The following is a 25,060-nucleotide window of genomic DNA, read 5'->3' as shown; positions in this document are numbered from 1 at the left end:
CGGGGTAAAACCCTCTGGTCTACTGGGTAAAACTCTCTAGTCCACTGAGTAAAACCGTCTAGTCCATGAGATGAAACCCCCTAGTCCACTGGGTAAAACCTTCTAGTCCACTGGATGAAACCCTCTAGTCCACTGGGTAAAACCCTCTAGTCCACTGGGTAAAACTCTCTAGTCCACTGGATGAAACCCTCTAGTCCACTGGGTAAAACTCTCTAGTCTGCTGGGTAAAATCCTCTGGTCTACTGGGTAAAACCCTCTGGTCTACTGGGTAAAACCCTCAAGTCCACTGCGTAAAACCCTCTAGTCCACTGGGTAAAACTCTCTAGTCTACTGGGTAAAACCCTCTAATCCACTGGGTAAAACTCTCTAGTCCACTGGGTAAAACCCTCTAGTCCACTGGGTAAAACCCTATGGTCTACTGGGTAAAATCCTCTGGTCTACTGGGTAAAACTCTCTGGTCTACTGGGTAAAACTCTCTAGTCCACTGGGTAAAACTCTCTAGTCCACGGGGTAACACCCTCTAGTCCACTGGGTAAAACCCTCTAGTCCACTGGGTAAAACCCTCTAGTCCACTGGGTAAAACTCTCTAGTCCACTGGATGAAACCCTCTAGTCCACTGGGTAAAACTCTCTAGTCCGCTGGGTAAAACCCTCTGGTCTACTGGGTAAAACCCTCTGGTCTACTGGGTAAAACTCTCTAGTCCACTGAGTAAAACCGTCTAGTCCATGAGATGAAACCCCCTAGTCCACTGGGTAAAACCCTCTAGTCCACTGGGTAAAACCCTCTAGTCCACTGGGTAAAACCCTCTAGTCCACTGGGTAAAAACCTCTAATCCACTGGATGAAACCCTCTAGTCCACTGGATGAAACCCTCTAGTCTACTGGGTAAAACCCTCTGGTCTACTGGGTAAAACCCTCTGGTCTACTGGGTAAAACCCTCTAGTCCACTGGGTAAAACCGTCTAGTCCACTGGATGAAACCCTCTAGTTCACTGGGTAAAACCCTCTAATCCACTGGATGAAACCCTCTAGTCCACTGGAAGAAACCCTCTAGTCTACTGGGTAAAACCCTCTGGTCTACTGGGTAAAACCCTCTAGTTCACGGGGTAAAACCCTCTAGTCCACTAGATGAAACCCTCTAGTCTACTGGGTAAAACCATCTCATCTACTGGGTAAAACCCTCTAGTCTACTGGGTAAAACCCTCTAGTCCACTGGGCAAAACTCTCTAGTCCACTGGGTAAAACCCTCTAGTCCACTGGGTAAAACCCTCTAGTCCGCTGGGTAAAACCCTCTGGTCTACTGGGTAAAACCCTCTGGTCTACTGGGTAAAACCCTCTGGTCTACTGGGTAAAACCATCTAGTCCACTGGGTAAAACCCTCTAGTCCACTAGATGAAACCCTCTAGTCCACTGGGTAAAACCCTCTAGTCCACTGGGTAAAACCCTCTAGTCCACTGGGTAAAACCCTCTCGTCCACTGGGTAAGACCCTCTAGTCCACTGGGTAAAACTCTCTGGTCTACTGGGTAAAACCCTCTCGTCCGCTGGGTAAAACTCTCTAGTCCACTGGGTAAAACTCTCTAGTCCACTAGATGAAAACCTCTAGTCCACTGGGTAAAACCCTCTAGTCCACTGGGTAAAACCCTCTAGTCCACTGGGTAAAACCCTCTATTTCACTGGGTAAAACTCTCTAGTCTACTGGATGAAACTCTCTAGTCCACTGGGTAAAACCCTCTAGTCCACTGGGTAAAACCCTCTAGTCCACTGGGTAAAACCCTCTAGTCCACTGGGTAAAACCCTCTAGTCCACTGGGTAAAACCCTCTAGTCCACTGGGTAAAACTCTCTAGTCCACTGGATGAAACCCTCTAGTCCACTGGATGAAACCCTCTCGTCCACTGGGTAAAACCCTTTAGTCCACTGGGTAAAACCCTTTACTCCACTGGGTAAAACCCTCTAGTCCACTGGGTAAAACCCTCTAGTCCACTGGGTAAAACCCTCTAGTCCACTGGGTAAAACCCTCTACTCCACTGGGTAAAACCCTCTAGTCCACTGGATAAAACCCTCTAGTTCACTGGGTAAAACCCTCTAGTCCATGTGATGAAACCCTCTAGTCCACTGGGTAAAACTCTCTAGTCCGCTGGGTAAAACTCTCTAGTCCACTGGGTAAAACCCTCTAGTCCGCTGGGTAAAACCCTCTGGTCTACTGGGTAAAACCCTCTGGTCTACTGGGTAAAACTCTCTAGTCCACTGGGTAAAACTCTCTAGTCCACGGGTAACACCCTCTAGTCCACTGGGTAAAACTCTCTAGTCCACTGGGTAAAACACTCTAGTCCACTGGGTAAAACTCTCTAGTCCGCTGGGTAAAACCCTCTGGTCTACTGGGTAAAACTCTCTGGTCTACTGGGTAAAACTCTCTAGTCCACTGAGTAAAACCGTCTAGTCCATGAGATGAAACCCCCTAGTCCACTGGGTAAAACCTTCTAGTCCACTGGATGAAACCCTCTAGTCCACTGGGTAAACCCTCTAGTCCACTGGGTAAAACTCTCTAGTCCACTGGATGAAACCCTCTAGTCCACTGGGTAAAACTCTCTAGTCCGCTGGGTAAAACTCTCTAGTCCGCTGGGTAAAATCCTCTGGTCTACTGGGTAAAACCCTCTGGTCTACTGGGTAAAACCCTCAAGTCCACTGGGTAAAACCCTCTAGTCCACTGAGTAAAACTCTCTAGTCCACTGGGTAAAACCCTCTATTCCGCTGGGTAAAACCCTCTGGTCTACTGGGTAAAACCCTCTGGTCTACTGGGTAAAACTCTCTGGTCTACTGGGTAAAACTCTCTAGTCCACGGGGTAACACCCTCTAGTCCACTGGGTAAAACTCTCTAGTCCACTGGGTAAAACCCTCTATTCCGCTGGGTAAAACCCTCTGGTCTACTGGGTAAAACCCTCTGGTCTACTGGGTAAAACTCTCTGGTCTACTGGGTAAAACTCTCTAGTCCACGGGGTAACACCCTCTGGTCTACTGGGTAAAATACTCTAGTCCACTGGGTAAAACCGTCTAGTCCACTGGATGAAACCCTCTAGTTAACTGGGTAAAACCCTCTAATCCACTGGATGAAACCCTCTAGTCCACTTGATGAAACCCTCTAGTCTACTGGGTAAAACCCTCTGGTCTACTGGGTAAAACCCTCTGGTCTACTGGGTAAAACCCTCTAGTCCACTGGGTAAAACCGTTTAGTCCACTGGATGAAACCCTCTAGTCCACTGGGTAAAAACCTCTAGTTCACTGGGTAAAAACCTCTAATCCACTGGATGAAACCCTCTAGTCCACTGGATGAAACCCTCTAGTCCACTGGATGAAACCCTCTAGTCTACTGGGTAAAACCCTCTGGTCTACTGGGTAAAACCCTCTGGTCTACTGGGTAAAACCCTCTGGTCTACTGGGTAAAACCCTCTAGTCCACTGGGTAAAACCGTTTAGTCCACTGGGTAAAACCCTCTACTCCACTGGGTAAAACCCTCTAGTTCACTGGGTAAAACCCTCTAGTCCATGTGATGAAACCCTCTAGTCCACTGGGTAAAACCCTCTAGTCCACTGGGTAAAACCCTCTAGCTTACTGGATGAAACCCTCTAGTCCACTAGATGAAACCCTCTAGTCCACTGGGTAAAACCCTCTAGTCCACTGGGTAAAACCCTCTAGTCCACTGGGTAAAACCCTCTAGTTCACTGGGTAAAACCCTCTAGTTCACTGGGTAAAACCCTCTAGTCCACTGGGTAAAACCCTCTAGTTCACTGGGTAAAACCCTCTAGTCCACTGGGTAAAACCCTCTAGTCCACTGGGTAAAACCCTTTAGTCCACTGGATGAAACCCTCTAGTTCACTGGGTAAAACCCTCTAATCCACTGGATGAAACCCTCTAGTCCACTGGATGAAACCCTCTAGTCTACTGGGTAAAACCCTCTGGTCTACTGGGTAAAACCCTCTGGTCTACTGGGTAAAACCCTCTAGTTCACGGGGTAAAACCCTCTAGTCCACTAGATGAAACCCTCTAGTCTACTGGGTAAAACCCTCTCGTCTACTGGGTAAAACCCTCTAGTCTACTGGGTAAAACCCTCTAGTCCACTGGGCAAAACTCTCTAGTCCACTGGGTAAAACCCTCTGGTCTACTGGGTAAAACCCTCTGGTCTACTGGGTAAAACCCTCTGGTCTACTGGGTAAAACCCTCTAGTCCACTGGGTAAAACTCTCTAGTCCACTAGATGAAACCCTCTAGTCCACTGGGTAAAACCCTCTAGTCCACTGGGTAAAACCCTCTAGTCCACTGGGTAAAACCCTCTATTTCACTGGGTAAAACTCTCTAGTCTACTGGATGAAACCCTCTAGTCCACTGGGTAAAACCCTCTAGTTCACTGGGTAAAACCCTCTAGTCCACTGGGTAAAACCCTCTAGTCCACTGGGTAAAACCCTCTAGTCCACTGGGTAAAACCCTCTAGTCCACTGGGTAAAACTCTCTAGTCCACTGGATGAAACCCTCTAGTCCACTGGATGAAACCCTCTAGTCCACTGGGTAAAACCCTTTAGTCCATTGGGTAAAACCCTTTACTCCACTGGGTAAATCCCTCTAGTGCACTGGGTAAAACCCTCTAGTGCACTGGGTAAAACCCTCTAGTCCACTGGGTAAAACCCTCTAGTCCACTGGGTAAAACCCTCTACTCCACTGGGTAAAACCCTCTAGTCCACTGGGTAAAACCCTCTAGTTCACTGGGTAAAACCCTCTAGTTCACTGGGTAAAACCCCCTAGTTCACTGGGTAAAACCCCCTAGTCAATGTGATGAAACCCTCTAGTCCACTGGGTAAAACCCTCTAGTCCACTGGGTAAAACCCTCTAGCTTACTGGATGAAACCCTCTAGTCCACTAGATGAAACCCTCTAGTCCACTGGGTAAAACCCTCTAGTCCACTGGGTAAAACCCTCTAGTCCACTGGGTAAAACCCTCTAGTTCACTGGGTAAAACCCTCTAGTCCATGTGATGAAACCCTCTATTCCACTGGGTAAAACCCTCTAGTCCACTGGGTAAAACCCTCTAGTCCACTGGGTAAAACCCTCTAGTCCACTGGGTAAATCCCTCTAGTCCACTGGGTAAAACCCTCTAGTCCACTGGGTAAAACCTTCTAGTTCACGGGGTAAAACCTTCTAGTCCACTGGGTAAAACCCTCTAGTCCACTGGGTAAAACCCTCTAGTCCACTGGGTAAAACCCTCTAGTCCACTGGGTAAAACCCTCTAGTCCACTGGGTAAAACCCTCTAGTCCACTGGGTAAAACCATCTAGTCCACTGGGTAAAACTCTCTAGTCTACTGGGTAAAACCCTCTAATCCACTGGGTAAAACTCTCTAGTCCACTGGGTAAAACCCTCTAGTCCGCTGGGTAAAACCCTCTGGTCTACTGGGTAAAACCCTCTGGTCTACTGGGTAAAACCCTCTGGTCTACTGGGTAAAACTCTCTAGTCTACCGGGTAAAACTCTCTAGTCCACTGGGTAAAACCCTCTAGTCCACTGGGTAAAACACTCTAGTCCACTGGGTAAAACTCTCTAGTCCGCTGGGTAAAACCCTCTGGTCTACTGGGTAAAACCCTCTGGTCTACTGGGTAAAACTCTCTAGTCCACTGAGTAAAACCGTCTAGTCCATGAGATGAAACCCCCTAGTCCACTGGGTAAAACCTTCTAGTCCACTGGATGAAACCCTCTAGTCCACTGGGTAAAACCCTCTAGTCCACTGGGTAAAACTCTCTAGTCCACTGGATGAAACCCTCTAGTCCACTGGGTAAAACTCTCTAGTCTGCTGGGTAAAATCCTCTGGTCTACTGGGTAAAACCCTCTGGTCTACTGGGTAAAACCCTCAAGTCCACTGCGTAAAACCCTCTAGTCCACTGGGTAAAACTCTCTAGTCTACTGGGTAAAACCCTCTAATCCACTGGGTAAAACTCTCTAGTCCACTGGGTAAAACCCTCTAGTCCACTGGGTAAAACCCTATGGTCTACTGGGTAAAATCCTCTGGTCTACTGGGTAAAACTCTCTGGTCTACTGGGTAAAACTCTCTAGTCCACTGGGTAAAACTCTCTAGTCCACGGGGTAACACCCTCTAGTCCACTGGGTAAAACCCTCTAGTCCACTGGGTAAAACCCTCTAGTCCACTGGGTAAAACTCTCTAGTCCACTGGATGAAACCCTCTAGTCCACTGGGTAAAACTCTCTAGTCCGCTGGGTAAAACCCTCTGGTCTACTGGGTAAAACCCTCTGGTCTACTGGGTAAAACTCTCTAGTCCACTGAGTAAAACCGTCTAGTCCATGAGATGAAACCCCCTAGTCCACTGGGTAAAACCTTCTAGTCCACTGGATGAAACCCTCTAGTCCACTGGGTAAAACCCTCTAGTCCACTGGGTAAAGCTCTCTAGTCCACTGGATGAAACCCTCTAGTCCACTGGGTAAAACCCTCTAGTCCGCTGGGTAAAACCCTCTAGTCCACTGGGTAAAACTCTCTAGTCCACTGGATGAAACCCTCTAGTCCACTGGGTAAAACTCTCTAGTCCGCTGGGTAAAACCCTCTGGTCTACTGGGTAAAACCCTCTAGTCCACTGGGTAAAACCCTCTAGTCCACTGGGTAAAACCCTCTAGTCCACTGGGTAAAAACCTCTAATCCACTGGATGAAACCCTCTAGTCCACTGGATGAAACCCTCTAGTCTACTGGGTAAAACCCTCTGGTCTACTGGGTAAAACCCTCTGGTCTACTGGGTAAAACCCTCTAGTCCACTGGGTAAAACCGTCTAGTCCACTGGATGAAACCCTCTAGTTCACTGGGTAAAACCCTCTAATCCACTGGATGAAACCCTCTAGTCCACTGGAAGAAACCCTCTAGTCTACTGGGTAAAACCCTCTGGTCTACTGGGTAAAACCCTCTAGTTCACGGGGTAAAACCCTCTAGTCCACTAGATGAAACCCTCTAGTCTACTGGGTAAAACCATCTCATCTACTGGGTAAAACCCTCTAGTCTACTGGGTAAAACCCTCTAGTCCACTGGGCAAAACTCTCTAGTCCACTGGGTAAAACCCTCTAGTCCACTGGGTAAAACCCTCTAGTCCGCTGGGTAAAACCCTCTGGTCTACTGGGTAAAACCCTCTGGTCTACTGGGTAAAACCCTCTGGTCTACTGGGTAAAACCATCTAGTCCACTGGGTAAAACCCTCTAGTCCACTAGATGAAACCCTCTAGTCCACTGGGTAAAACCCTCTAGTCCACTGGGTAAAACCCTCTAGTCCACTGGGTAAAACCCTCTCGTCCACTGGGTAAGACCCTCTAGTCCACTGGGTAAAACTCTCTGGTCTACTGGGTAAAACCCTCTCGTCCGCTGGGTAAAACTCTCTAGTCCACTGGGTAAAACTCTCTAGTCCACTAGATGAAAACCTCTAGTCCACTGGGTAAAACCCTCTAGTCCACTGGGTAAAACCCTCTAGTCCACTGGGTAAAACCCTCTATTTCACTGGGTAAAACTCTCTAGTCTACTGGATGAAACTCTCTAGTCCACTGGGTAAAACCCTCTAGTCCACTGGGTAAAACCCTCTAGTCCACTGGGTAAAACCCTCTAGTCCACTGGGTAAAACCCTCTAGTCCACTGGGTAAAACCCTCTAGTCCACTGGGTAAAACTCTCTAGTCCACTGGATGAAACCCTCTAGTCCACTGGATGAAACCCTCTCGTCCACTGGGTAAAACCCTTTAGTCCACTGGGTAAAACCCTTTACTCCACTGGGTAAAACCCTCTAGTCCACTGGGTAAAACCCTCTAGTCCACTGGGTAAAACCCTCTAGTCCACTGGGTAAAACCCTCTACTCCACTGGGTAAAACCCTCTAGTCCACTGGGTAAAACCCTCTAGTTCACTGGGTAAAACCCTCTAGTCCATGTGATGAAACCCTCTAGTTCACTGGGTAAAACCCTCTAGTCCACTGGGTAAAACCCTCTAGTTCACTGGGTAAAACCCTCTAGTCCATGTGATGAAACCCTCTAGTCCACTGGGTAAAACCCTCTAGTTCACGGGGTAAAACCCTCTAGTCCACTGGGTAAAACCCTCTGGTCTACTGGGTGAAACCCTCTAGTCCACTGGGTAAAACCCTCTAGTCCACTGGGTAAAACCCTCTAGTTCACTGGCTAAAACCCTCTAGTCCATGTGATGAAACCCTCTAGTCCACTGGGTAAAACCCTCTAGTCCACTGGGTAAAACCCTCTAGTCCACTGGGTAAAACCCTCTAGTCCACTGGGTAAAACCCTCTAGTCCACTGGGTAAAACCCTCTAGTTCACGGGGTAAAACCCTCTAGTCCACTGGGTAAAACCCTCTAGTCCACTGGGTAAAACCCTCTAGTCCACTGGGTAAAACCCTCTAGTCCACTGGGTAAAACCCTCTACTCCACTGGGTAAAACCCTCTAGTCCACTGGGTAAAACCCTCTAGTTCACTGGGTAAAACCCTCTAGTTCACTGGGTAAAACCCTCTAGTCCACTGGGTAAAACCCTCTGGTCTACTGGGTGAAACCCTCTAGTCCACTGGGTAAAACCCTCTAGTCCACTGGGTAAAACCCTCTAGTTCACTGGGTAAAACCCTCTAGTTCACTGGGTAAAACCCTCTAGTTCACTGGGTAAAACCCTCTAGTCCACTGGGTAAAACCCTCTAGTCCACTGGGTAAAACCCTCTAGTCCACTGGGTAAAACCCTCTAGTCCACTGGGTAAAACCCTCTAGTCCACTGGGTAAAACCCTCTAGTCCACTGGGTAAAATCCTCTAGTCCACTGGGTAAAACTCTCTGGTCTACTGGGTAAAACCCTCTAGTCCACTGGGTAAAACTCTCTAGTCTACTGGGTAAAACCCTCTAGTCCACTGGGTAAAACCCTCTAGTTCACTGGGTAAAACCCTCTAGTCCACTGGGTAAAACCCTCTAGTTCACTGGGTAAAACCCTCTAGTCCATGTGATGAAACCCTCTAGTCCACTGGGTAAAACCCTCTAGTTCACGGGGTAAAACCCTCTAGTCCACTGGGTAAAACCCTCTGGTCTACTGGGTGAAACCCTCTGGTCTACTGGGTGAAACCCTCTAGTTCACTGGGTAAAACTCTCTGGTCTACTGGGTAAAACTCTCTAGTCCACTGGGTAAAACCCTCTAGTCCACTGGGTAAAACCCTCTAGTTCACGGGGTAAAACCCTCTAGTCCACTGGGTAAAACCCTCTAGTCCACTGGGTAAAACCCTCTAGTCCACTGGGTAAAACCCTCTAGTCCACTGGGTAAAACCCTCTAGTCCACTGGGTAAAACCCTCTAGTCCATGTGATGAAACCCTCTAGTCCACTGGTTAAAACCCTCTAGTTCACGGGGTAAAACCCTCTAGTCCACTGGATGAAACCCTCTAGTCCACTTGGTAAAACCCTCTAGTTCACTGGGTAAAACCCTCTAGTCCACTGGATGAAACCCTCTAGTCCACTGGGTAAAACCCTCTAGTCCACTGGGTGAAACCCTCTAGTTCACTGGATAAAACCCTCTAGTCCACTGGGTAACACCCTCTAGTCCACTGGGTAAAAGTCTCTGGTCTACTGGGTAAAACTCTCTAGTCCACTTTGTAAAACCCTCTAGTCCACTGGGTAAAACCCTCTAGTCCACTGGGTAAAACCCTCTAGTTCACTGGGTAAAAATCTCTAGTCCACTGGATGAAACCCTCTAGTCCACTGGGTAAAACCCTCTAGTCCACTGGGTAAAACGCTCTAGTCCACTGGGTAAAACTCTCTGGTCTACTGGGTAAAACCCTCTAGTCCACTGGGTAAAACTCTCTAGTCTACTGGGTAAAACCCTCTAATCCACTGGGTAAAACTCTCTAGTCCACTGGGTAAAACCCTCTAGTCCGCTGGGTAAAACCCTATGGTCTACTGGGTAAAACCCTCTGGTCTACTGGGTAAAACTCTCTGGTCTACTGGGTAAAACTCTCTAGTCCACTGGGTAAAACTCTCTAGTCCACGGGGTAACACCCTCTAGTCCACTGGGTAAAACCCTCTAGTCCACTGGGTAAAACCCTCTAGTCCACTGGGTAAAACTCTCTAGTCCACTGGATGAAACCCTCTAGTCCACTGGGTAAAACTCTCTAGTCCGCTGGGTAAAACCCTCTGGTCCACTGGGTAAAACCCTCTAGTCCACTGGGTAAAACCGTCTAGTCCACTGGGTAAAACCCTCTAGTCCACTGGGTAAAAACCTCTAATCCACTGGATGAAACCCTCTAGTCCACTGGATGAAACCCTCTAGTCTACTGGGTAAAACCCTCTGGTCTACTGGGTAAAACCCTCTGGTCTACTGGGTAAAACCCTCTAGTCCACTGGGTAAAACCATCTAGTCCACTGGATGAAACCCTCTAGTTCACTGGGTAAAACCCTCTAATCCACTGGATGAAACCCTCTAGTCCACTGGATGAAACCCTCTAGTCTACTGGGTAAAACCCTCTGGTCTACTGGGTAAAACCCTCTAGTTCACGGGGTAAAACCCTCTAGTCCACTAGATGAAACCCTCTAGTCTACTGGGTAAAACCCTCTCGTCTACTGGGTAAAACCCTCTAGTCTACTGGGTAAAACCCTCTAGTCCACTGGGCAAAACTCTCTAGTCCACTGGGTAAAACCCTCTAGTCCACTGGGTAAAACCCTCTAGTCCGCTGGGTAAAACCCTCTGGTCTACTGGGTAAAACCCTCTGGTCTACTGGGTAAAACCCTCTGGTCTACTGGGTAAAACCCTCTAGTCACTGGGTAAAACCCTCTAGTCCACTAGATGAAACCCTCTAGTCCACTGGGTAAAACCCTCTAGTCCACTGGGTAAAACCCTCTCGTCCACTGGGTAAGACCCTCTAGTCCACTGGGTAAAACTCTCTGGTCTACTGAGTAAAACCCTCTCGTCCGCTGGGTAAAACTCTCTAGTCCACTGGGTAAAACTCTCTAGTACACTAGATGAAAACCTCTAGTCCACTGGGTAAAACCCTCTAGTCCACTGGGTAAAACCCTCTATTTCACTGGGTAAAACTCTCTAGTCTACTGGATGAAACCCTCTAGTCCACTGGGTAAAACCCTCTAGTCCACTGGGTAAAACCCTCTAGTCCACTGGGTAAAACCCTCTAGTCCACTGGGTAAAACCCTCTAGTCCACTGGGTAAAACCCTCTAGTCCACTGGGTAAAACCCTCTAGTCCACTGGGTAAAACTCTCTAGTCCACTGGATGAAACCCTCTAGTCCACTGGATGAAACCCTCTCGTCTACTGGGTAAAACCCTTTAGTCCACTGGGTAAAACCCTTTACTCCACTGGGTAAAACCCTCTAGTCCACTGGGTAAAACCCTCTAGTCCACTGGGTAAAACCCTCTAGTCCACTGGGTAAAACCCTCTACTCCACTGGGTAAAACCCTCTAGTCCACTGGGTAAAACCCTCTAGTTCACTGGGTAAAACCCTCTAGTCCATGTGATGAAACCCTCTAGTTCACTGGGTAAAACCCTCTAGTCCACTGGGTAAAACCCTCTAGTTCACTGGGTAAAACCCTCTGGTCTACTGGGTAAAACCCTCTGGTCTACTGGGTAAAACCCTCTAGTCCACTGGGTAAAACCATCTAGTCCACTGGATGAAACCCTCTAGTTCACTGGGTAAAACCCTCTAATCCACTGGATGAAACCCTCTAGTCCACTGGATGAAACCCTCTAGTCTACTGGGTAAAACCCTCTGGTCTACTGGGTAAAACCCTCTAGTTCACGGGGTAAAACCCTCTAGTCCACTAGATGAAACCCTCTAGTCTACTGGGTAAAACCCTCTCGTCTACTGGGTAAAACCCTCTAGTCTACTGGGTAAAACCCTCTAATCCACTGGGCAAAACTCTCTAGTCCACTGGGTAAAACCCTCTAGTCCACTGGGTAAAACCCTCTAGTCCGCTGGGTAAAACCCTCTGGTCTACTGGGTAAAACCCTCTGGTCTACTGGGTAAAACCCTCTGGTCTACTGGGTAAAACCCTCTAGTCACTGGGTAAAACCCTCTAGTCCACTAGATGAAACCCTCTAGTCCACTGGGTAAAACCCTCTAGTCCACTGGGTAAAACCCTCTAGTCCACTGGGTAAAACCCTCTCGTCCACTGGGTAAGACCCTCTAGTCCACTGGGTAAAACTCTCTGGTCTACTGAGTAAAACCCTCTCGTCCGCTGGGTAAAACTCTCTAGTCCACTGGGTAAAACTCTCTAGTACACTAGATGAAAACCTCTAGTCCACTGGGTAAAACCCTCTAGTCCACTGGGTAAAACCCTCTATTTCACTGGGTAAAACTCTCTAGTCTACTGGATGAAACCCTCTAGTCCACTGGGTAAAACCCTCTAGTCCACTGGGTAAAACCCTCTAGTCCACTGGGTAAAACCCTCTAGTCCACTGGGTAAAACCCTCTAGTCCACTGGGTAAAACCCTCTAGTCCACTGGGTAAAACCCTCTAGTCCACTGGGTAAAACTCTCTAGTCCACTGGATGAAACCCTCTAGTCCACTGGATGAAACTCTCTCGTCTACTGGGTAAAACCCTTTAGTCCACTGGGTAAAACCCTTTACTCCACTGGGTAAAACCCTCTAGTCCACTGGGTAAAACCCTCTAGTCCACTGGGTAAAACCCTCTAGTCCACTGGGTAAAACCCTCTACTCCACTGGGTAAAACCCTCTAGTCCACTGGGTAAAACCCTCTAGTTCACTGGGTAAAACCCTCTAGTCCATGTGATGAAACCCTCTAGTTCACTGGGTAAAACCCTCTAGTCCACTGGGTAAAACCCTCTAGTTCACTGGGTAAAACCCTCTGGTCTACTGGGTGAAACCCTCTAGTCCACTGGGTAAAACCCTCTAGTTCACTGGCTAAAACCCTCTAGTCCATGTGATGAAACCCTCTAGTCCACTGGGTAAAACCCTCTAGTCCACTGGGTAAAACCCTCTAGTCCACTGGGTAAAACCCTCTAGTCCACTGGGTAAAACCCTCTAGTCCACTGGGTAAAACCCTCTAGTTCACGGGGTAAAACCCTCTAGTCCACTGGGTAAAACCCTCTAGTCCACTGGGTAAAACCCTCTAGTCCACTGGGTAAAACCCTCTAGTCCACTGGGTAAAATCCTCTAGTCCACTGGGTAAAACTCTCTGGTCTACTGGGTAAAACCCTCTAGTCCACTGGGTAAAACTCTCTAGTCTACTGGGTAAAACCCTCTAGTCCACTGGGTAAAACCCTCTAGTTCACTGGGTAAAACCCTCTAGTCCACTGGGTAAAACCCTCTAGTTCACTGGGTAAAACCCTCTAGTCCATGTGATGAAACCCTCTAGTCCACTGGGTAAAACCCTCTAGTTCACGGGGTAAAACCCTCTAGTCCACTGGGTAAAACCCTCTGGTCTACTGGGTGAAACCCTCTAGTCCACTGGGTAAAACTCTCTAGTCCACTGGGTAAAACCCTCTAGTCCACTGGGTAAAACCCTCTAGTTCACGGGGTAAAACCCTCTAGTCTACTGGGTAAAACCCTCTAGTCCACTGGGTAAAATCCTCTAGTCCACTGGGTAAAACCCTCTAGTCCACTGGATGAAACCCTCTAGTCCACTGGGTAAAACCCTCTAGTCCACTGGGTGAAACCCTCTAGTCCACTGGATAAAACCCTCTAGTCCACTGGGTAACACCCTCTAGTCCACTGGGTAAAACTCTCTGGTCTACTGGGTAAAACTCTCTAGTCCACTGGGTAAAACCCTCTAGTCCACTGGGTAAAACCCTCTAGTCCACTGGGTGAAACCCTCTAGTTCACTGGGTAAAAATCTCTAGTCCACTGGATGAAACCCTCTAGTCCACTGGGTAAAACCCTCTAGTCCACTGGGTAAAATGCTCTAGTCCACTGGGTAAAACCCTCTAGTCCACTGGGTAAAACTCTCTGGTCTACTGGGTAAAACCCTCTCGTCCACTGGGTAAAACTCTCTAGTCCACTAGGTAAAACCCTCTAGTCCACTGGGTAAAACCCTCTAGTCCACGGGGTAAAACCCTTTAGTCCACTGGGTAAAATCCTCTAGTTCACGGGGTAAAACCCTTTAGTCCACTGGGTAAAACCCTCTAGTCGACTGGGTAAAACCCTTTAGTCCACTTGATGAAACCCTCCAACCAGTTGGGTAAAACTTTTTAGTCTACTTGGTGTAACCCTCCAACCCATAGGGTCAAGCTATCTAGCCAAACCCTCAATTCAACTGGGTTAATCCGTAGAGTCGTTTCATAGAATTAATGATCCACTTAACTTTCTGCTCATCAGAGTGTAAACATTGCACTGCTGTGTCTGAATTCAAAACATGTTGTGGATTAATATACAGAGTTACGCCGTGTGTTAGCATGGATGTGATACTGAGTTACTCTGTGTGTTATCATATATGTGATACAGAGTTACGCCGTGTGTTAGCATGGATGTGTTACTGACATTGTTAGCTGAACGTCACAGGACTAATTTAAGTAATTTTATCAATCAGTCACATTCATTTTTTTATCTATTGTTCATTAATAATTGATTGCCTTGTAATATGTTGTTAATGTATAAAGGTCATTAAAATGGATTATTGTGGTTTAGACTCTACTCTCCAGCTGAGTCTATTGCTAGTAGTGTAAGTCGCAATTCACTGAACTTCTTTGATTCATACAGTCAACATATATTACATTATTGTCACAGGGATTCATTGAAAATCAAAAGGATTGGACTAAATTTATTATCAGCATTATTCTATTATCCCAAAATGTTATTAAATTTGAATTTGCCTTGACATTACCGTCACTGTACACTCAACTGATTGTACCATAAATTGTAATTGATTATGTTTTTAAAGACATTCACTTTACTTTTCAAAGGATGGTTTGGTGACGGATATTCAGGTTTTATCTCTTACTCTCAAATTTTCTGTTTAGAATCATCAAGTTTGAATGCTGGTGTCACATATCTCAGTCACAACAGATACAATGTGTGTACACATTGTGGTAGAGAATATAAGGTTATTATGAGAATACCTCAATGTATGCACGAAGACAGTACAGCTGGAGTATTGACCAACACGGAGCAAAGGTTGATGCGAGGCGTACTGTCTGAGTGCATACTTTGAGGTATTCTCGTATTAGCCTGATTATTATACATCTTTTTCTTCCGAAGATACAAAATGTACATCATGGGAATGCCGAAATCCAAAATGTTTAGAACAGAATCAGTGAACTTTTTTGTGTGGAGTCCGGTCAAACTCAACAGCCATATTTGTTTTTATTATTAGAGGACTCTCCGCGCATAATCATACATATTTGGAATTCGCATTTAGTAGGATGTAGGATGAAAATACCCCATAAAATACCGCAAAATTACGGCACGCTGTAACTTATGGCATTACGGAGACAGATGTATAATAATATGACAGAACCCCACACCCTCCCCGTGGCTTTCGTTGCATATGGAAGTTATTTTCATGAGTGATGCGGTGTATCCTGTGGCCGTACTTTCTCGAGCGAAGCGAGTGAAAGTACAGCAGAATACACTGCATCTCGCCAGCAGAAACCTGGTATCTCGATGTTCAACGGTTGCGGCTGCATAGTAATCACTGATTTCACTGCTGGTGGATCTTCTGAGAGCCCTTCAAGGTTTATAAAACTCAGTTTCCAGGTGGTCAACATACATTACAGCCATTGTATTGGCACGCCCACAATAGGAATCATTCCATTATCTTGCAAGATACGGGTAAAACGCTGTTTTCAAAATGACGTGCGTTGGTTACCATATATTAACAGGTTATATGTTGTATATGCATTCAAAATGTTATTTTAAATTGTTATAACCATCTGAGTCCACCTGACATACATGTAGCGTAATTTACAAAACAACTCCCGAGTGTTGATTAACCCCAGGTATTAATGAACTCGTCGTTGGCGGGAAGGCTCAAAGTAAAGTTTCTTAGCAGGACGCGCTGCAGTTTCGTGACAGTTTTGGGCCAAACTAAAAGTTGTTTTTGCATTACTGGTGCTGTGAGTACGTCAGGGATACACAGACGGAAAACTCGATTATAATGGTTTGATGGATTTATAGTTCGGTAGCCAATGAAAATACCATGTTCATTTGCATATGGACCGTGAAAATACCGAAAACATTATTGCATGGGTGATATGCAAATTAGTTTAGGCCAAAATAAGTGACTGCCTAAAATTACCATTACTGCTGTTCAAATTTCATTTCACTCAACAAGTATATTCATGTACCCCAAAGGGAAAATATCATACTTCTAAATATTGCTTATTTCGAAAAACGGTACTCCGGAAGGGACTACTTTGTTTGCTCTCAGACCTCATTTGCATATGGGTTGTGGAAATACCGATTTTGATTTCAGGGACGAATCAAAATAAACTGCAGTACATATGTAATAATAAACATTATTAAAGGTTACTTCTGAAAACATCAAAACAATTGTTAGTATTTTATCTGTTGGAAGCACATGTCTAAAAAAAATTCTTCATTGTTATTATTAATTAATAAACACATTTCTGTCATTAACATGTGAATACATTAGATGTATGTGCATATCAAAATATTAGAGATTTGTTTCAGTAGTCTAGCAATTTGAGCTTTCCAATCATGGATAATTTTTGTAATATGGACATAACTATGCATGTTTATTTTGTGAAAGATAACACAAGTTAACTTTGGTGTTTAATCGCTTAATAAACAGTTATTGACTGGTAGTCATGACAATTACAGACATCCATCATATAAGTATATGTCCAATCTCTGTGTCAATGCGAGCCATAGGTAATTGTCTTCATACAGAATAACCCAGGAGAGTAACTCAAGTTTAAATAGTATATTTGTTCACCGGAAAAACATTGTCTACAATATAAATTTGTATTGTCACTAGATTCTACAATTTAGTTTTTTCCAGCGTGTGGAATGTCGCCACGCTAAACATGTATCATTGTCATGTCATGTCGTCAAAACAGATGAACGGACAAATTCCACAAAGAATATTTACAAAACTATACCAAGTTCTGAATATTGTGTATTTACATCATTTATGTGACACCAATCACGTGGCAATAAACAACCTGAATCTTAAACACCTGAAGGCACCCAAATCTCTCAATATATTCATATCTATCATTGAGAAAGGATACTTTATCCAAAATCTCTGATTATATTGAATAATAACCAAGAACTACAATTACCTTCCACCATTTTTCTCAGTATTACATGCAAAGAGTGTGTTAGGAACATAAATTAGTATATTCTTCAAAATAAAGTCATAAGAAAACAAATAAAAAATTCAAAGTTTATTTGAAGAAACCAAGAACTTGAAAGCGTGTAATAATAATATTCTTACTTGGTGTGAAACAACTCTTATATCACTCCCATTTTGTCCCTATAAACAACAACAAATATTAAGGAAATCTACATTCCCGGCGATCACTTGAGATGCCTATACAATTTACTCTTGAGATCCTACTACCTTTATATCTGAAGACACATTAATTTCTAGTCTGCAATTCTATCAGTTTCTAACAGAAGATAGTAATCTTTTCTTTTGTATTATAAAATACAATAAAAATTGGATACATGTACGTATTTCCTCCTGTGACTGTAATTCACTTTTGATTTGCAAAATAATCCCAACATTTATTTATGACTACAGTGTATTTTAAATCATTGGAAACAGTTTAATTCACATAATATTAGAATTTAACGAGTTACTCTGTCACCATGACGAGGGAATAATTACACTTTGATGGAATGTAACTACTCATGAATATTTTGATTGCATTTTGTTGAACCTCTACTGCAGCAATCTTGTTTACCATCCTAGACAATTATACTGTCTGAAAGCTGACTACTGGCTGTTTTTTGATTGAATGAGTTGATTTGTCTATGAATGTTAACATGTGAGGTTCAAGCAAAACAGCTTAAGTGTAGATATGTTATATGTCTTAACACGGTGTTACTCTGAGTTTATGGTATGGTGTTATTCTGAAAATTGTGAATATTAATCGTCATTAATTAATTAAATGAATTGTTGTGAAGTAAATCATAAACCATCTTCATAAATCTTATGATAGATTTCATTAGTTTTTTTTATGTCTCTATAGTGATACTGGTTTCAGTTACATTGACACATTTAATTTAATTATGTTAGAGTGTAATGATTCAAGTTAAAATATTTCAAGGTTTTAATTAGTTATTCTCTTGTTTCTCTCTTTTCAGACGGAAGAGTCACATCCCATCAACTGGAAGCCAGAGATTATGAAGAGGAAGAAATATTAAAACAGAAGCAACCTGTACACTTTGTTGTTTCCTTTGTACTTTTCAAGTTAATCATGAGTAATTATACAAAGTAGATGTTCCCAGGTTGGCTTGTCTGTTTGGTTTCTACCAATTACAAGTTGTTCTTTTTTTTTTCAAAATTATTCTAAGTATGTTTTTCTTTAATCAAATGATCATACAATGATTTCTCTAGTCTAAGCTTTGCAGAAATGTATCTTTCTTATCCACTCTGATATGTTGCATTATGGGTAATTGAAGATTACCAAATAAAACAGTATTTTTATCTTATTGTTCACAGCCTTTTTAGTATTCTTGTGGGGTGGACCATCACAGTGAAAACAGAGACTGAAATCTCTCAAAAAATCATGCTTTGGGATAGTTGTTGAAACTCTCCTGAACAGTATAACAAGATTACCCATACACCAATGAAGGAGTGATTTCAGTTTTTGCCGAGCTTTCAGGCATCAACTCTCGGCATGTGCCAAGTTTTGGTACCCTTTTGTTTTGGCATGTATTGACTCAGTGCCGACCGTTTACACACACATTTCGGCAGGTGCCGAGGTCTCTAACATGAACACCACTAAAGTATGGGTCTTAAAAATGAGCCAGATTTAATTTATACTTAGCATTTTTTAGCCAATGCTAATAGCGTATGCATGCTTTTTGAGCATGGTCAAGGTATGTTTTGACCTTTGTGCTTCTGTGCTTCCGTACGTCCGTCTGTGCATGCGTGTGTCCGTACCTTTATTTTTAGTCCCCGTTCGGACGCAGTCTGAAAACGGGGACTTATGTTTTTACCTCCGGGTGTCCATGCATGCATGCGTGTGTGCGTGCGTGCGTGCGTCCGGACCTGTATCTTAGAAATGCCTGGACCAATCACAATCAAACTTCACACATACATCATACATGATATTATACATATGCACGTCAATTTGTTTTCACGATCTGATTCAAGATGGCCGAATGGCGGCCATTTTTGCACTTAAAATCATCAAAATCAAACATTTTGCGGCTGTTTACAGATGGATTTTGTTCAAAATTGGTATATATACGTTACACATTATAGGACCTTGATGCACATCATTTTGTTTTTCAGATAAGATTCAAAATGGCCGACTGGCGGCCATTTTGTTTTTTCATGAACGTGGTTCTAGTGCCATATCTCTGACTTGCTTTGACTGATTATGTTCAAATTTGAAATATTCATTATAGATCATGTCATAGATATACAGATATATTGGTTTGACGATCCTATTAAAAATGGCTGAGTGGTTGGCCATTTTTGTGCTAAAAAAATCATCAAAATCAAGCATTTCCCGTCTGTTTACAGATGGATTTTGTTCAAACCTTGTATATACGTTGGACATTATAGGACCTTGATGCAAATAATTTTGTTTTTGAGATAACATTCAAAATGGCAGACTGGCGGCCATTTTGTTTTGATTAATGGGCTTCTAGACCCATATCTCCAACTTGTTTTGACTGATTATGGTCAAATTTTAAATATTCATTATACATCATATCATAGATACACAGATATATTGGTTTGACGATCCTATTCAAAATGGCCGAGTGGTGGTAATTTTTGTGCTAAAAAATCATCAAATATCAAGCATTTCTGGCATTTATGGATGGATTTTGTTTAAACTTGGTGCATACGTTGAACATTATGGGACCTTGATGCACGTCATTTTTAGTCCCCGTTCGGACACAGTCCGAAAACGGGGACTTATGTTTTGACCTCCGTGTGTCTGTGTGTGAGTGTGCATGCATGCGTGCGTCTGTGCGTGCGTCCTGTATCTTAGAAATGCCTGGTCCAATCACAATCCAATCACAATTATACATATGCACGTCAATTTGTTTCACGATCTGATTCAAGATGGCCAAATGGCGGCCATTTTTGTGCTAAAAAATTCCTAAAAATCAAGCATTTCTCGGCTGTTTACAGATGGATTTTGTTCAAACTTGGTATATACATTAGACATTATGGGACCTTGATGCACATCATTTTGTTTTTCAGATAAGATTCAGTCGGCCATTTTGTTTTAATGAATGTGGTTCTCGTGCCATATCTCTGACTTGCTTTCACTGATTATGTTCAAATTTTAAATATTCATTATACATCATGTCATAGATAAACAGATATATTGGTTTGATGATCCTATTCAAAATGGCCGAATGGTGGTCATTTTTGTGCTAAAAAATCATCAAATATCAAGCATTTCTGGCATTTATGGATGGATTTTGTTCAAACTTGGTACATGTACATACATCAGACATTACAGGTTCCTGATGTTGAATGCTGTTCTAGAGCAATATCTCTCAATATGGACAAGTACTTGTTTGACGATCGAATACAAATGTCAATCATTTTAATGTTAAAAAATCATATTCCTGACATCGTTATATTCCAGCTATATTAATATAAACAAAACTATATATCTTAAATTTTATAATTACGGGGACTGTGCCAAGCATGGATTGTATTTTTCAGATCTGATTAAAAACGGCCATTTTGTTTTAATGAATGCAGTTCTAGTGCCATATCTCTGCCATGCTTTGACTGATTATGTTCAAACTTTATATATTCATTGTACATCATGATATAGGTATATTGGTTTGACTATCTGATTCATTTTTGTGCTAAAAAAATCATCAAATATCAAGCATTTCTGGTATTACAGAACTGGATCTTGGCGTTTATGGATGGATTTTGTTCAAACTTGGTACATTGGAGATTTTGGGTTCCACATCATTTTATTTTTCAGACTGTATTCAAAATGGCTGATTGATGGCCAATTTGTTCAAATGAATGCGCTTCTAGAGCCATATATTCATTTTACATCATCTTATAGATATATAGATGTATTCAAAATGGCCGACTGGTGGCCATTTTGTTTTAATTAATGCTGTTCCAGAGCAATATTTCTCAGTATGGACAAGTACTCGTTTGACGATCAGATACAAGATGTCAATCATTTTAATGTTAAAAAATCATCATAATCAAGCATCCTCTTCTGCATCCATATCTCTGACATGTTTATGTTCCAACTATATTACTATAAACAATATAACTATATATCTTAAATTTGATAACTAACAGGGACTGTGCCATGCATGGCTTGTTTTTTTTTAAATGTTTAATGAAAATTAACACAACATATCCACACTGTGTTCATGTACACTTTGTCAATGAATATGCCCTGCATTCAGTGTTTTGAGACTCAGAAATGGTGGAGAGATAGTCTGTGTTGTCTGAGGTGATCCAAGCCATAGTGAACTGCCTTATGTTCCTTGTCTGTCAGTGTTTGTTTGTTCCCTTTCATGTTCTGCTTCTACAAATCTCATTATTCTATTCACTATTGTGTTAAATTTATAGCTATGTGAGAGTAGTTGTCTAGAACACATGCAGAGTACACAAGATGGATCATGTTTGACTTCTAAATGGCAATATCTTGTACAACTGTTTCTCTAATAGAGGTCAATATTTACAAATGAAAAGGGAACTTTGGAGATGCTGAACTAGAAATATAAATACTATTACTGGAATATACTTGCCCCTTTCTGTTAATTTGAATTATTGATTTATTTCAAATGCTGGAGGTTGGGATTAGATGATTGTTTTAGTAGTACACTCATTCAACATTCATTTATCAAAGGTTCATTCCAGTGTTAATGGGTAAGCATGCATGTTGATGCAAGTAGTCCATTCTTGATTTTTTTAGTCAACGTCGTAATGAAGGTTGCTATATAAACCAAAGCTAGAACACAAATCTATGTGTGTTCATAGCACTGTGAGAATTCTGGAAAAACAGTTGCACTTATTCAAGACTAACAGTTAACTACAATATTGATAATCATAGACAATTAGATTGGTCTATGGAATAATTCACTTGACTTAACTTTGACAAGTAAATACATTAATTCAATTTATGCAATTGTTTTATTCCGATAGTTATTTGCTTAAACAAATAATCTAATATTGTTAATAAAAGCAATTTAAATCAGTCTTGTAAACTCAGAGTCTTAAATATTAGTCATAGGTGGGCAATATATCTTCTCATCTTATATGAGATATCATGTACATCTTTATAATGAAATACTATATTTATTACTACTTATTTTTACTCAGTCAACTGAAGATTTACTGTCAATCAACAAGTTCAATTTATACGTGTATTATTTTATGTATGGGTATATAGTTGAACATTATATCTGTACCATATTCTGTGTGGGACATAGGTAAATGTTATACTATGTACCATATTGTGTGTGGGGACATAGGTAAATGTTATACTATGTACCATATTGTGTGGGGACATAGGTAAATGTTATACTATGTACCATATTGTGTGTGGGGACATATGTAAATGTTATACTATGTACCGTATTGTGCGTGGGGACATAGGTAAATGTTATACTATGTACCATATTGTGTGGGGACATAGGTAAATGTTATACTATGTACCATATTGTGTGTGGGGACATAGGTAAATGTTATACTATGTACCATATTGTGTGGGGACATAGGTAAATGTTATACTATGTACCATATTGTGTGTGGGAACATATGTAAATGTTATACTATGTACCATATTGTGTGGGGACATAGGTAAATGTTATACTATGTACCATATTGTGTGTGGGGACATATGTAAATGTTATACTATGTACCGTATTGTGCGTGGGGACATAGGTAAATGTTATACTATGTACCATATTGTGTGGGGACATAGGTAAATGTTATACTATGTACCATATTGTGTGTGGGGACATAGGTAAATGTTATACTATGTACCATATTGTGTGGGGACATAGGTAAATGTTATACTATGTACCATATTGTGTGTGGGAACATATGTAAATGTTATACTATGTACCGTATTGTGCGTGGGGACATAGGTAAATGTTATACTATGTACCATATTGTGTGTGTAGACATAGGTAAATGTTATACTGTGTACCATATTGTGTGTGGACATAGGTAAATGTTATACTATGTATCATATTGTGTGTGGGGACATAGGTAAATGTTATACTATGTATCATATTGTGTGTGTAGACATAGGTAAATGTTATACTATGTACCATACTGTGTGTGTGGATATAGGTAAATGTTATACTATGTACCGTATTGTGTGTGGGGACATAGGTAAATGTTATACTATGTACCATATTGTGTGGGGACACATGTAAATGTTATACTATGTACTATATTGTGTGTGGGGACACATGTAAATGTTATACTCTGTACCATATTGTGTGTGGGCACACATGTAAATGTTATACTATGTACCGTATTGTGCGTGGGGACATAGGTAAATGTTATACTATGTACCATATTGTGTGTGGGGACACATGTAAATGTTATACTATGTACTATATTGTGTGTGGGGACATAGGTAAATGTTATACTATGTACTATATTGTGTGTGGGGACACATGTAAATGTTATACTCTGTACCATATTGTGTGTGGGCACACATGTAAATGTTATACTATGTACTATATTGTGTGTGGGGACATAGGTAAATGTTATACTATGTACTATATTGTGTGTGGGGACACATGTAAATGTTATACTCTGTACCATATTGTGTGTGGGCACACATGTAAATGTTATACTCTGTACCATATTGTGTGTGGGGACACATGTAAATGTTATACTATGTACTATATTGTGTGTGGGGACACATGTAAATGTTATACTCTGTACCATATTGTGTGTGGGGACACATGTAAATGTTATACTATGCACCATATTGTGTGTGGGCACACATGTAAATGTTATACTATGCACCATATTGTGTGTGGGCACACATGTAAATGTTATACTATGTACTATATTGTGTGTGGGGACACATGTAAATGTTATACTCTGTACCATATTGTGTGTGGGGACACATGTAAATGTTATACTATGTACTATATTGTGTGTGGGGACACATGTAAATGTTATACTATGTACTATATTGTGTGTGGGGACACATGTAAATGTTATACTCTGTACCATATTGTGTGTGGGGACACATGTAAATGTTATACTATGCACCATATTGTGTGTGGGCACACATGTAAATGTTATACTATGTACCATATTGTGTGTGGGGACACATGTAAATGTTATACTATGTACCATATTGTGTGTGGGCACACATGTAAATGTTATACTATGTACTATATTGTGTGTGGGGACACATGTAAATGTTATACTCTGTACCATATTGTGTGTGGGGACACATGTAAATGTTATACTCTGTACCATATTGTGTGTGGAGACACATGTAAATGTTATACTATGCACCATATTGTGTGTGGGCACACATGTAAATGTTATACTATGTACTATATTGTGTGTGGGGACACATGTAAATGTTATACTCTGTACCATATTGTGTGTGGGGACACATGTAAATGTTATACTATGTACTATATTGTGTGTGGGGACACATGTAAATGTTATACTCTGTACCATATTGTGTGTGGGGACACATGTAAATGTTATACTCTGCACCATATTGTGTGTGGGCACACATGTAAATGTTATACTATGCACCATATTGTGTGTGGGCACACATGTAAATGTTATACTATGTACTATATTGTGTGTGGGGACATAGGTAAATGTTATACTATGTACCATATTGTGTGTGGGGACACATGTAAATGTTATACTCTGTACCATATTGTGTGTGGAGACACATGTAAATGTTATA

The 25,060-nt window shown here is 42.3% G+C and overlaps 1 protein-coding gene across 1 annotated transcript in view; it reads left to right on the top strand.

The window, feature by feature from the left end:
• Positions 1–18,632, top strand: part of LOC100367359 (pleiotropic regulator 1) — a 113,114-nt gene extending 94,482 nt beyond the window's left edge. The window contains exon 12 of the mRNA XM_085498614.1: positions 18,285–18,632. Within this exon, the coding sequence (XP_085354740.1) occupies positions 18,285–18,344 (60 nt within the window). The 3' untranslated portion in view covers positions 18,345–18,632. The remainder of the gene's footprint in view (positions 1–18,284) is intronic.
• Positions 18,633–25,060: the final 6,428 nt, after the last annotated feature.

Source organism: Saccoglossus kowalevskii, chromosome 4 (assembly GCF_978046115.1).
Source record: "Saccoglossus kowalevskii chromosome 4, keSacKowa6.1, whole genome shotgun sequence".
NCBI lineage: Eukaryota > Metazoa > Hemichordata > Enteropneusta > Harrimaniidae > Saccoglossus > Saccoglossus kowalevskii.
Note: the sequence above shows the minus strand (reverse complement) of the source record. Positions and strands in the feature narration are given on the sequence as shown.